This window comes from Oryctolagus cuniculus, chromosome 9, assembly GCF_964237555.1.
Source record: "Oryctolagus cuniculus chromosome 9, mOryCun1.1, whole genome shotgun sequence".
Classification (NCBI taxonomy): domain Eukaryota; kingdom Metazoa; phylum Chordata; class Mammalia; order Lagomorpha; family Leporidae; genus Oryctolagus; species Oryctolagus cuniculus.
The window spans coordinates 109,921,264-109,934,343 of NC_091440.1; the positions used below are offsets into that span (position 1 = coordinate 109,921,264).

General features: G+C 49.5%; 1 protein-coding gene across 1 annotated transcript in view; it reads right to left on the reverse strand.

Moving 5' to 3' along the window:
• Window positions 1-3,786, reverse strand: part of LRP6 (LDL receptor related protein 6) — a 177,370-nt gene extending 173,584 nt beyond the window's left edge. Inside the window, exon 1 of the mRNA XM_002712655.5 lies at window positions 3,647-3,786. Coding sequence (XP_002712701.1) covers window positions 3,647-3,701 — 55 coding nt within the window. The 5' untranslated portion in view covers window positions 3,702-3,786. The remainder of the gene's footprint in view (window positions 1-3,646) is intronic.
• Window positions 3,787-13,080: the final 9,294 nt, after the last annotated feature.

Below are 13,080 nucleotides of genomic sequence, written 5' to 3' on the forward strand. Positions count from 1 at the left end.
AAAGCCAGTCTAAATTTAAAGGATCATCTAGCCCAGGTTTTCTCCAAGTGTGTTTTCTGGAAGGAAAGTGTAGCAGAAGAGTCAAGGGATTTATTAATTAACAAGCTTGGAAAATACTGGGTTGAACAAGGTTAAACTGGTTTCTTTACCTCAGGCCTTTTCAGTGCCCTTACTGTGATTATATGAATTATCAATCTCCGAAAGAAGGATTGGTTACTCTAATGAAGACATTTAACTGTACAGATATGAAGTAATTACCCCAAGGTCACACAGCTAGCTAACGGCAAGTTTAGATCCATAATCCTGATTCCTACCCCAAAATCTGTTCTACTTCCTCAAGGCTTTATATAATATCTGGTTTCAAAGGGGGGAAAAAAAAAACAACTCTGCGATGACCATTCCTATAGAAATGTAAGATGAGAAACACTAGAGATTCGGTCCAACATTATGTACCAACTCTTTAGAAACAAAGCAAGAAAAGTCATTAGCAGGCACTTTTTATATAACAAGTCTCCTCAAAAAAAGCTAAACATAGCACTTACAGATCACACACACTAATGGTACTCCAAAATTAATATATTCATCACAAATACTTCCTCTTCAAAATCAGTTTTTTGTAATTTGTACTTGACAGAATCAAGAGAAGAGTTGGATCCATTAGGGCAGGAATCAGGTATGATTTGCTCACCACTATACGAGAGACTGACATATGGTAGGTTTTCCATATCTATTTGTTTCAAAAATGAATACATCTCTGCCTTATCAATAATTAGCCACAGGATCCTGATCAAGTTAAATAGTCTCTGAATCTGAGTTTCTCTACTCACCAAAGCGGTTAGACTAGAGTGTTCAAGAAATGTGCGTATTACATTTTGAAACCTCAATCCCTGCCTTTGAGGATATGCCACAATGAAAAAGTACAACAAAATAAAACATCTGCAAAGCACTTTTTATTCATGACTTCATTTAATATATCTGAAAACCCTGTAAATTCATCAGGTAGCTATCATCAGCCACATTTTACAGGTAAAGAATCTGGGGCTCAGAGAAGTTTGCTATGAAGTAGTAAAGTTTGGGCTTTTAACCTAAGATTTTGGTATTGAAAAATATCCCCAAATGTTTCCACTACACCTCATCACCTCATCATCCAATGGTAGGAACAGGACACAGCCTGGGAAATAATATTCCCTGGATTTCAGCTACTTACAAAACAGGGCTACAAGAACAAAAAGTCTCCCAAGCTCTTTCTTACACAATCCATCACATACCCAATGGTAAAGCTCCAACTCTTCTGTGAGGAAAAATGACCTTGATGAAACAAACTAGTCACACTTTTCTCCTTGGAGTCCAAGGCTGACTAAATATCATTTTTGTATCTGTAGATGACATTATCAAGGAAGGAAGACAATCTAAATTATGACCACTTCACATCAAACATAATTTTAGTTCAAGTAACAAGCACACACTGCTAAATGCTGGTAAACAGAAAAGACCACCTCATACCATTATGATGCTACAACATAAAATGAGCTCCACTTCTTAAACTATCACCTCTTCTAGGTCTTGCTACACAATATAATACTTCAAAACATTTCTCCAAATGCAACCTCTCTCAACTCCAATGAACACATCCAACTCTGGGCTCAAACCTGGTGTTAAAATAAATTAGTAGCATTTACATCACACTCTTCCCCTCCAAGAAATACAACTGGGCAACCAGAAGAACCCCCAGGTTATGGGTTTAGACTTCCCCAAGACTCCTGTAACCATCTGGCATTCTTTGGTTAATTCTATTAGCCTTCTGTCTTAAAATATATGTGCACAGGGGCCGGTGCCAAGGCTCACTTGGTTAATCCTCCACCTGCGACGCCAGCATCCCATATGGGTGCTGGGTTCTAGTCCCGGCTGCTCCGCTTCTAGTCCAGCTCTCTGCTGTGGCCCGAAAAGGCAGTGGTGGACGGCCCAAGTGCTTAGGCCCCTGAACCCCGTGGGAGACCAGGAGGAAGCGCCTGGCTCCTGGCTTCGGATCTGCGTAGCGGCCTTTTGAGGGGGGTGAACCAAGGAAGGAAGACTTTTTCTCTCTCACTGTCTAACTCTATCTATCAAATAATATATATATATATGCACAGCCCTATGACACATACGATTGTTTCTCACAGTTACAGCTGTGAAACTTTCAACAGTGACTGTAACAGTAAAGTACAGATACTATACTGATTATAACGCCCAAGTACATAACATAAAATTGCATTACATTCTCTGGGGTTTACCTGTGGAAATGGACCGTCTGGATTAAGTGTTAATCGTTAAGGATAAATGTAACACGCAATCCTAATAGTGGTGCAGAAGAGTAAAGAAAATATCCCTTCTACATCAAAAAGGTCAGTTCCTGTCACCCAAAAATACATCCACACATGCGCACAGAAACGACGCATCTGTCACATTTCTAACACAAGATCGTTGATTACTGTCATGTGCTGTACCTGGTAAGTTTGGGAGGGCTTCACACAACTTGTCTGTTACATCAGTAGCTAGAAAACCTCCAGAGACCTCACACCTGCGAAGACCTGACCAGGACCACGAGCCAGAATTTTAACAAAACCACAACTACCACACTTTGGACTTTAAATTCCTCCGCTGGGAGCTGCTGAAGAGCCCGGGACTCCTCTCCACAAGTTTTGAGAAGAGCTGTGCAAAACTTGCGGACCAGCCCAAACCCAGTTCACACACGAGAAGTCACAGCCAGCGTGTCAGCACTGCAGGGCAATGCAACACATCCCGGGACCCCGGAATGGAAGCGACTCCCGGAGTAAATTACCCAGTCTGTGTTATTTACCCAAGTACCAAGTAATCCCCCACCCCCACCCCCACCCCCGGGGTGGGGTGGGGGTGCGCAGCAAATGACCATCCAGGTCCCAGGACTGGGGCCTCCGCATGCAAGCACAACTTTCCCACTCGCTGCTGCCAACTCCGCAAATACCAGGGCTTCCCAGAGCCACGTCGGTCTCGGAGCACGGGCCGCCGCTCGGGTGATCCCTACGCTGCCACGCTTGCCCTATAACCCCGGAGTCACTTTTCCAACTGTGCCCTCGCCCGGGATCGTCCCAGCCCAAGCGGAAGCCAAATGATCAGTAGCAACCAAGGCCTGGAAAAATCGCCAAGAGGGCTTAGAAAGTTCACCTGAGAGATCGGGGGAAGGTGGGGGTTTCCAGGGCGCATCTCGGACTCCCCACGTTTTTGGTTTTTGTTTGTTTTTTTAAGCCGAACTCGGAGCAAAGCCCCTTTCCCCTGAGGACGCCCGGCGGCCGGAGGCGCACACTCAGTCATTCCGCCAGAGCCGGCGGCCAGCGCTTCCCCGAGACAGGCAGCCCGGAGGGACGCGCAGCTTTGTCCACGCCGAGGTCTGCAAGGCCGGGCTGGGGTCTGGATCGTGGCCGGGCGGAGCGCACAGCCCCTGCGCCCGGGCCCCTTTCTCTCGCTCCTTCCCCACGACCAGGCCTCTCGGCGCTCCTCTTCCCCTCTCCTCCTCCCTCGCTCCCCTCCCCCCCAGACACACAAAACAAGGCCACCTCCCCCCACCCCCAAATCCCACCAACTTTCCAGGGCGCCCCCCCCCCCAGCCCCGCGCCGCGCGCGCTCTGCCCACCTCTCAGGAGCACGCAGAAACTGCAGGCCAGGAGGCTCCTCAGCACGGCCCCCATCTTCCCGGCTCGCGTTCTCTCCTCTCACCGGCGAGAGGCGACCAGATGAGGGGGAGGCGAGGAGCCGGGGCGGCCGCCGCAGCGGCAGAGCTGCGCGATCATGCTCCCCGGCTTCCCCGAGACAGAAGAAGAAAGAAAGAGGCACGTCAAGGCTCCGCGCGCGCCGCCGCCGCCGCCGCCCTCTCTACCGCGCCGCTCTGCCCCGGGCTCGCGCGACGCCAGCGTCTGCTCCCATCCCGCCGCCTCCTCCCCCGGCGCCCCACTTCCCCCGCGCAGCTCCTCATTCAGCCTCTTCCTCTCGCGCAGCGGCGCAGGGATACGGCCGCCCGCCGTCGCCAAGGGTCGCCGTGGAGGTCTCCCTGCGCGCGGCCGAGCCCCCCTCCCGCGGCGCCGCTTCCCGCGCACTTGGGCAAAGAAGAGGAAAACCGCGCGTTCGGCCTCCGCGGCGAGACCCCGGGAGATGCGTGGGGCGAGCAGAGGCGAGCGGCTCCAGGAAAGGCTGCCGGGCCGCGCATTCCGATGGGATTCTTTCCCGGGCTGGCCGCCTCGGCCCTCCCCGCGGAGGGCGTGAGGCGACGTCGAACAACATTGGAGCCGGCGTGGTCGGGACTACTTTCTGCGGCTCGGCCGGGCCGCCCCCGGCCCCGGTCTTTGTGCGGCGGACGCCGGACGAGCCAGGTGGAGCTCCCGGGGTGCGGCGGCCGCCAGCGGGGCCTGCGAGGTGCGGGGGGCCGGCGAGCGGGTCCACGCTCCAGGAGCCACGGCGGAGTCCCTCACGGGGTAATGCACTCGGTCTTCGGGGTTGGAAATCAGTTTGAACACCTTTTTTTTTTTTTTAAGGAAAATAAAAACCAACGCTGGTCACACCAGCTTTAAACGTGGATCTGCTGAGGTAGGTTCACATGCCAAGGCCGAAGTGCAATTCTTGTTTTCCTCCTGCCTTCCCAGAGACACCTGCTCCCCGAGTGAAGGCCGGCAAGACGTAAAAATGTGTAAACTGGAGGAGTAAAATTTCCAAGACGAGTGCATGGGCACCTAAGCCTGCAAAAGGGACAGTTGGACAAAGCTGAGTTTGCATTTAATAATGTGTGATTGGCACGCTTTGATGGTCGAGGCTCAGAAGGAAGAGATCCCCCAGCGCTTCGGCTTTTGCACAGCCTCTGGCTTCTCCCAGTGCACAGAGCCGTTGGGGAGCAGGGGCGTAGACACCCCTTGAAATCCCCCCAACACCCCGACAGTCAGGTGCCTTCTGTGCAGCTGTCACCCACCCTTCCCAGAAGGCAGCCGGGCCAGGAAATGCAGTCACTCCCGGGATCTTGCTCACACCCCAGAGACACTGGAGTTCACCTAGTGCCGGCACGTGCACGATCAGGTTTGAGGCTCGAAACATCCTGGGATGCGCAGGTGTTGACGCTTAGTGTCTTCATTGCACCCAGAAGGAAAGTAAGCTGAGAGGTCCGGTGACTTACCCAAGGCCGCTCAGGCAGGGACCTGAACCCAACCCGGGTCAGTGACTTCAGACACTGCCCGCCCAGGAAACACATGCTGGGGTCGAGGCCAGGCAGGTCTGTAAGCTCGTGGGTGAGCAGAAACAGACACATCCCCGTCCCCCAATTTCCAGTGAGAACAGCCAGCCAGCTGTGGACCTAAAACACCTTCTCCCAAGGACAGGGTCGGGAGTCTGCTGGCTTTAGGTTCCCACCTCCCCCATAACATAGCTGAGCAGAGCTTGCAGCAATGATGTAACACCGCATCAGTGTTCTGTGAAGCCAGTGAGGCTGTGGAGACAGCGATGGCCTACTGGAGAAAGCATGAGGTAAGGGACGCATGTGGGTGAGGATCCAAACCCAATTCGTTGCTAAATGTGTAACCTTGGACGAGATATTTAAATACACTGCATCTCAGTTGACTCGTTCATCAAGTGGAGATAATTCCTCCTTTAGGCTTGTGTTACGCATTAAATTGAGTAATGTAATATATATATATATATATATCTGCTCGACACAGGGTACTTCAAAGACTTTGTGGCAAGCCAGCAAAATCACCGCATGTGACTCCAGCATCCCACATCAGCACGGGTTCATGTCCTAGATGCTCCACTTGCAATCCAGCTCTCTGCTGATGACCTAGGAGAGCAGTGGAGGATGGCCCAAGGACTTGGGCCCCTGCACCCATGTGGGAGACTGGAAGGAAACTCCTGGCTCCTGGCTTCAGCCTGGTCCAGCCCTAGCCATTGCAGCTGGCTAGAGAGTGAACCACCAGAGGGAAGATCTATCTATCTCTCTCTCTCTCTCTCTCTCTCTTTTTCTCTCTCTAACTCTGACTTTCAAATAAATTAATTAATTTTAAAAAAAATTGTGAGGGTTCGGTGCTGTGTTATAGCAGGTAAAGCAGCTACCTGCGATTCTGGCATCCCTTATGGGTGCTGGTTTGAATCCTGGTTCCTCCACTTCCAGTCCAGCTCCTGTTTGGGGAGTGAGCCAGCGGATGGAATATCTCTCTCTCCAACTCTGCCTTTCAAATAAATAAAATAATGTAAATCTTCACAAAAAAAAAAACTTTGTGGAAAGGGAGTCAAAAAGTAGGTTTATCTAAGTGGCTTTTTTTTTATTTCTCACCTTCAAGGTGGATGGTGTCAAAATAAATTCTTGAGAAATAATGCAAGACAGAAAAATTAAATGCTCCAGTGTTTATGGTAAGATTATGATCTTAGGTAACTAAGCATGAAGCTGATAAAATTAACTTTCAGGACACTTCATTTTCATAGGCCTCTTCCAAAAGCCATGGAGGGACCCTAAGCAATGTGTTCATATGGTCCTGTTTGCAAAAGTAAGATAACTTTGGGGTTTTTGGACAATTGTATTATACAAAATTACATAATCTTGAAGTCCCCCAAAACCTGGATCTGTCCCTATGTATAACAGAAAATAGGTACAGCCAAAGTCTCCATAGTCGGCGAGGGAATGTAAGTACGAGAATAGGGTATTATACAATGCTGCAAAAAGATCAATTGGAGGGTTATGCAAGAGTATGGGAAAATGTTTCCAGTTAGTTAAGTGGAAAAAAAAAAATTGAAAATGGGGCCAGTGTTGTAGCACAATGAGTTAAACTACCACTCGGGAAGCCCACATCCCATATCAGAGTGCTGGTGGAGCCCCGGCTCTTCTGGTTCAATCCAGCTTCTTGCTCATGCACACCCAGGAAGGCAGTGATGACTCAAGTGCTCAGGCCTCTGCCATGCATGTGAGAGACTTGGATAGAGTTCTAGGCTCCTGACTTTGACCTGGCCCAGCCCTGGCTTTTGTGGACATTTGGGGAGTGAACCTGCAGATAGAAGATACCCTTTCCACACCCTTTCACTCTGCCTTTCAAACAGATTAAAATAAATACATAAAAGCCTTTTTATTTTTTTTTTATTTTTTTTATTTATTTATTTATTTATTTTTTTTTTTGACAGGCAGAGTGGACAGTGAGAGAGAGAGACAGAGAGAAAGGTCTTCCTTTGCCGTTGGTTCACCCTCCAATGGCCGCCGCGGCCGGCGCGCTGCGGCCGGCGCACCGCACCGATCCGATGGCAGGAGCCAGGAGCCAGGTGCTTTTCCTGGTCTCCCATGGGGTGCAGGGCCCAAGCACCTGGGCCATCCTCCACTGCACTCCCTGGCCACAGCAGAGGGCTGGCCTGGAAGAGGGGCAACCGGGACTAGAACCCGGTGTGCCGGCGCCGCTAGGCGGAGGATTAGCCTAGTGAGCCGCGGCGCCGGCCTAAAAGCCTTTTTAAAAATTGAAAAGGCATTGAGCCGGCGCCGTGGCTCACTACGCTAATCCTCTGCCTTGCGGCACCAGCACACCAGGTTCTAGTCCCCGTCGGGGCACCAGATTCTGTCCCGGTTGCCCCTCTTCCAGGCCAGCTCTCTGCTGTGGCCAGGGAGTGCAGTGGAGGATGGCCCAAGTACTTGGGCCCTGCACCCCATGGGAGACCAGGATAAGTACCTGGCTCCTGCCATCGGATCAGCGCAGTGCACCGGCTGCAGCGTGCTGGCCACGGCGGCCATTGGAGGGTGAACCAACGGCAAAGGAAGACCTTTCTCTCTCTCTCTCTCTCTCTCTCTCTCTCACTGTCCACTCTGCCTGTCAAAAAAAAAAAGGCATGTATACTTTAATTATTGCTGTATAAAATATAAATATGTAAACATACATACACACACATATATATATCATACATTTGAGCAGAAACCAGAAATCAGTGAATTTTTTTTTCTTCAGTTTGCTTTCATGAATTATATATTTACTATAAACACTTTTAAGATACTTAAATGAAAATCTGTGGCTTAAGTTTAAGCCCTAGCCAGGATTCTAGCCTTATTAAATAACTCATTCATTCAAGTGCCAACTAAATGCTAGTCCCTGTATTAAGAAGATACAACAGGGGCCAGCGCTGTGACACAGTAGGTTAATCCTCCACCTGCACCGCTGGCATCCCATATGGGCTCTGGTTCTAGTCCCAGCTGCTCCTCTTCCAATCCAGCTCTCTGCTATGGCCTGGGAAAGCAGTAGAAAATAGCCCAAGTGCTTGGACCCCTCACCCATCTGGAAGACCTGGAAGAAGCTCCTGGCACCTGGCTTTGGATCAGCGCCACTCTGGCTGTTGCGGCCATCTAGGGAGTGAACCAGTGAGTGGAAGACCTTTCTTTCTGTCTCTCCCTCTCACTGCCTCTCAAATAAATAAAGTGTTGAAAAAAAAAGATACAACAATGAGAGTCATCATAGTCCACACCCTCAAGAAGCTTACACCCTAGTTTGAAAGTACTAATTAATAAAACAAATAATTCAAATTTTAAAATTGCTAGCATAGAAGCCCTAAAGCCTGCCTAGATAATTCACAGAAGGAAAACAGCCCTTGAGCTGCAACTTCAGCTGTAAGTCAGAGTGTTCCAGAGTAAGAAGATGGACGAGGAATTCCAAGCAGAAGGTAGCAGTTGTCAAGGCCCTGGATGATTGCACAGCATGGTATGTGGGGGTTTGGAAGTAGCTACACGGTCCATCTGTGTAGCTGAGGCATGGCTTCCACAGACTGCTGAGCAATGAGGCAGTGCTGTTATATAAGCAATGGATAATAGCATTTTTATTTATTTAATCTTCATTTTTTATTGAAAGTCAAAGGCAGAGAAAGAGAGATCTTCCATAACTAGTTATTCCCCAAATGCCCTTTGGGCCTGGCCAAAGCCAGGAGTTCAAAACTCCATCTAGATCTCTCAAGTGGGGGACAGGGACTCCATCACTCGAGGTATCAACTGCTGGCTGCCAGAGTGCACATCAGTAGGAAGCTGGAATCAGGTGCAGAGCTAAGACTCAAACTCAGCACTCGGACATGGGATGCAGGCGTCCCAAGCAGCGCTGCTTCTTTTTCTCTTGAGATTTTATTTATTTATTTATTTTAAATATAGAGTTAGGGAGAAGGAAAGAGAGATCTTCCAACAGATCTGCAACAGCCAGGGCTGGGCCAGGCTGAGGCCTCCTGGTCAGGACAACAAAGCTGAAAACTAAAAAGAACATGGATTTGTGGAATATGTGGTCAAAACGGTAGGACTCAGTAAACTATCAACTGGGGCCAGGGGGGAGACAGACTGACTCTAGGATGAATTTCCAGGTTTCTAAGTTAGGCACCTAAGTGTAATTGGAGTCTCATTTACTAAGAAAATAAATGCGTAAGGAGTATTTCAAGAGAAAGGCGATGATAAGTCAAACGATGGGTCTTTTATAATGGAGGTGTCTAAAGCATCTATGTAGAAATAAATTCCCAGACGACATTTTTACTATAGAAGTTAGGATTCAGGAAAGGAACAGAAAACAGAAGCGTAAGGGATGATTGTGGAGCTCATATCTTTTTTTTTTTTTAAGATTTATTTATTTATTTGAAAGAGTTACACAGAGAGAGAAGGAAAGGCAGAAAGAAAGAGAGAGAGAGAGAGAGAGAGAGAGAGAGATCTTCCGTCCATTGGTTCACTCCCCACTTGGCCACAATAGCCGGAGCTGTGTTGATTTGAAGCCAAGAGCCAGGAGCTTCCTCCAGGTCTCCCACGTGGGTGCAGGGGCCCAAGGACTTGGGCCATCTTCTACTGCTTTCCCAGGCCACAGCAGACAGCTGGATCAGAAGAGGAGCAGCCGGGACTAGAACCTGCATTTCAGGCCAGGACGTTAACCTGCTGAGCCACAGCGCCAGCCCTGAAATAGCTGCCTTTTTAAAAAGTCACACACAGAACAATGGAGTCCTTGGTGACATTAGCCAAAGCAGTTTCAGCAGTCCTGAGAGCCAGAGCAGGAGAGCAGAGGATTGAAAAATGAAGAGAGACAGGGAGAGTGGGCGGTCCTTTATCCAAAATCTGCTTGTTAAAGGGGAGAGAGCGGCTGAGTGGCTGGAATGGAATTTGGGGCTGGAAGAATTTGGGAGCTGACTTGATTAGGGCTGATTGCTCACTTTGTTTTTAGTTTGAGAGGAACATGATCATATTTATAACCTGGAGTGAGCCAATAAGGAGGGAGAGAAGAAAAAGGGATTGGGGACTTCGGAGAGGGTCTGGAGCCTAGCAACACAGACTGACCTTGCCTGGGAGTCGTGCCGGGGCCCTTCTGAGAGACAGGAGCAGTGAGGCTGTGCAAGGCTGCTAATCCTACAGCTCCCCTCCCTCCCCAAGTTACAGACTTATTTCAGAAGCCCTGGGAGAGACCCTGGAAATGATTCAGCATGGTCACACGTTTTCATAAAATTTGCAGAAGTTTTGGTTTTTTGTTTTATATTCATTTTTTTCATTTAAATGCTCCTTTTCCAGTTTGTGCATGCTCAGGCCATTGCAACACATGAATCTGCTCCTGGAAGCTAGTAATAGGATGGGATGGGGAGGGGGTAAGGGAGAGTGAAGACAAGATGTAGCTGCCTTTCTTTTTTGTTTTTCTTTTAAAAGATTTATTTATTTACTTAAGGAGCAGAGTTACAGAGAGAGAGGGTGAGACAGAGAGGTCTTCCATCCGCTGGTTCACTCCCCAAATGGCTGCAATGGCTGGAGCTGGGCTGATCCAAAGCCAGGATCCAGGAGCTTCCTCTGTGTCTCCCACATGGGTGCAAAGGCCCAAGTGATTGGACCATCCTCCACTGCTTTCCCAGGCCATCAGCAGGGAGCTGGATTGGAAGTGGAGCAGCCAGGACTCGATCCAGTGCCCATATAAGATGCTGGCGCCTCAGGCAAGTGTTTAACATACTACACCACAAAGCCAGCCCCAGCCTTTATTTCCTTTTCTTTTTTTTTTTTTTTTTTTTTTTGACAGGCAGTTAGACAGTGAGAGAGAGAGACAGAGAGAAAGGAGAAAGATCTTCCTTCTATTGGTTCACTCCCCAAATGGTCCCATCAGCCAGCGCGCTGCACCGATCCAAAGCCAGAAGCCAGGTGCTTCCTCCTGGTCTCCCATGCAGGTGCAGGGGCCCAAGCACCTGGGCCATCTTTCACTGTACTCCCGGGCCACAGCAGAGAGCTGGACTGGAAGAGGAGCAACCGGGACTAGAACCTGGTGCCCATATGGGATGCTGGCGCCACAGACGGAGGATTAACCAAGTGAGCCACGGCGCCGGCACCTATTTTCTTAATAAACAAAAAAGCACAGGAAGCAAAGTTGATCGGTTTTGAAAATGATCAAAGAATACAACTGGGGTTTCAGGGAAATGAGAGGTTTGGAAGATTTGCTGCTAGGAATGGAAGAGGGAGCTGAAGAGGGAATTGTTATAGAGTCACCTAACACAAGAGAGCGTGCTGCTGCAACTCACCATGAACAGTGGCCTCTCACCTCTGTTTTTCCATCCTTTAATGGGAATAATACTTGTTGCCAGCCACAGCATGAGAATATTGTGGGGAGCAGGGCCTGTCTCCTGTAACATGGCAGGGCCCGTTGCCCGGGAGACAAATAAGTACTAAGACTGTGGACAAATAAATACTGAGGACAAATACTGAGATTACCGAGACTAGACTAAACTACTGGAACTGCTAAGACTAACTCTATGCATCTGATCTCCCACCATATGGTGCTGAGAGGGAGTAAACAACTTCCACACAGCTGCCTCACCAATTCGACTAACAAGCTGCAGGAGCTGATCCTGCCCCTGATTGGAGGAGAGCAGCGTGCTCAGCACGTGGGGAGAGAACGCCAGCAGAGTTGGGATTGGTGGAAGAGGACTATAAAGGAGGAGAGAGACAACATGCAGGAGGAACATCTGAGGAACCCCTGAGAGAGCCAGCCGGTGGTGTGCCGCTCCTCTGCGGAAGCAGGGAAAGCTGTGGGGGTGCCGCCCCTCCGCAGAGGCGGGGGGCGGGTGGGGGGGGGAGCGGCAGCAAACCCAGAAAGGGCCAGGGAAAGAACAGCGCAGGGTCCGGTGTCGTTCCTCCGCGAGTGGGGGAGCGACAAATATCACATCGGATGTGCAAGAGGAACTCAGTATAATTTAAAAAATTGGCATGCTTTGTTTCTAATAGTATTTTTTATTTCAAAATCAGCTATATAAAAAGCGTATTAAAACATGAATAATAGGGTCCAGTGCTGTGGCGTAGTGGGTTAAGTCAGCGCCTGTAGCGCGAGCATCCCATATGGGCGCTGGTTCAAGTCCCAGCTGCTTCATTTCCAACCTATCTCTCTGCTAATGTGCCTGGAAGGCAGTGGAAGATGGCCCAGGTCCTTGGGCCCCTGCATCCACGTGGGAGACCTGGGAGAAGCTCCTGGCTCAGCTTCAGACTGGCCCAGCTCCAGCCGTCGCAGCCATTTGGGGAGTGAACCAGCAGATGGAAGATTCTCTCTTTCCTCTCCTCTCCTCTCCTCCCCTCCCCTCCCCTCTTCTCTCTCTCTCTCTCTTCCCCTCCCTCCTCTTCTCTCTCTCTCTCTCTGCCTCTCCCTCTTTGTAACTCCACCTTTCAAATAAAAATAAGTAAATCTTTTTTAAAAGAACTTGAGCAGTAACTAAACCCACTGCACATTGGCATTCTTATGTCAGCCTCAGACAGGGCGAGAAGACATCTGCAGCAGGGAGTAGCCTAGGCTAGGAAACCAGGGTCAGAAGGAAGGCAGGGAAGGGGAGGGGTCCACACAGCAGAGAGGCTGATGGCAGAATCAGAATACTGATTTCATCCAGAAGAACTAATCTAGTAAGTCAATATACAAGGATAATGGAGGCTGGGTTTCTAACTATCAGAAGGAAGCTTGGGGGAGGAAGAAGCTCTGGACTGCAGTGTAGCCCCGAGAAAGGGTGTACAGGGTGAAAGGGCAGTCCTCAAGCCTGCGTGCCTCCAGGAGGACTCTGTGACTTGCCAGGGTGGGCCTACCCAGTACACTGCCATGTTCGTGT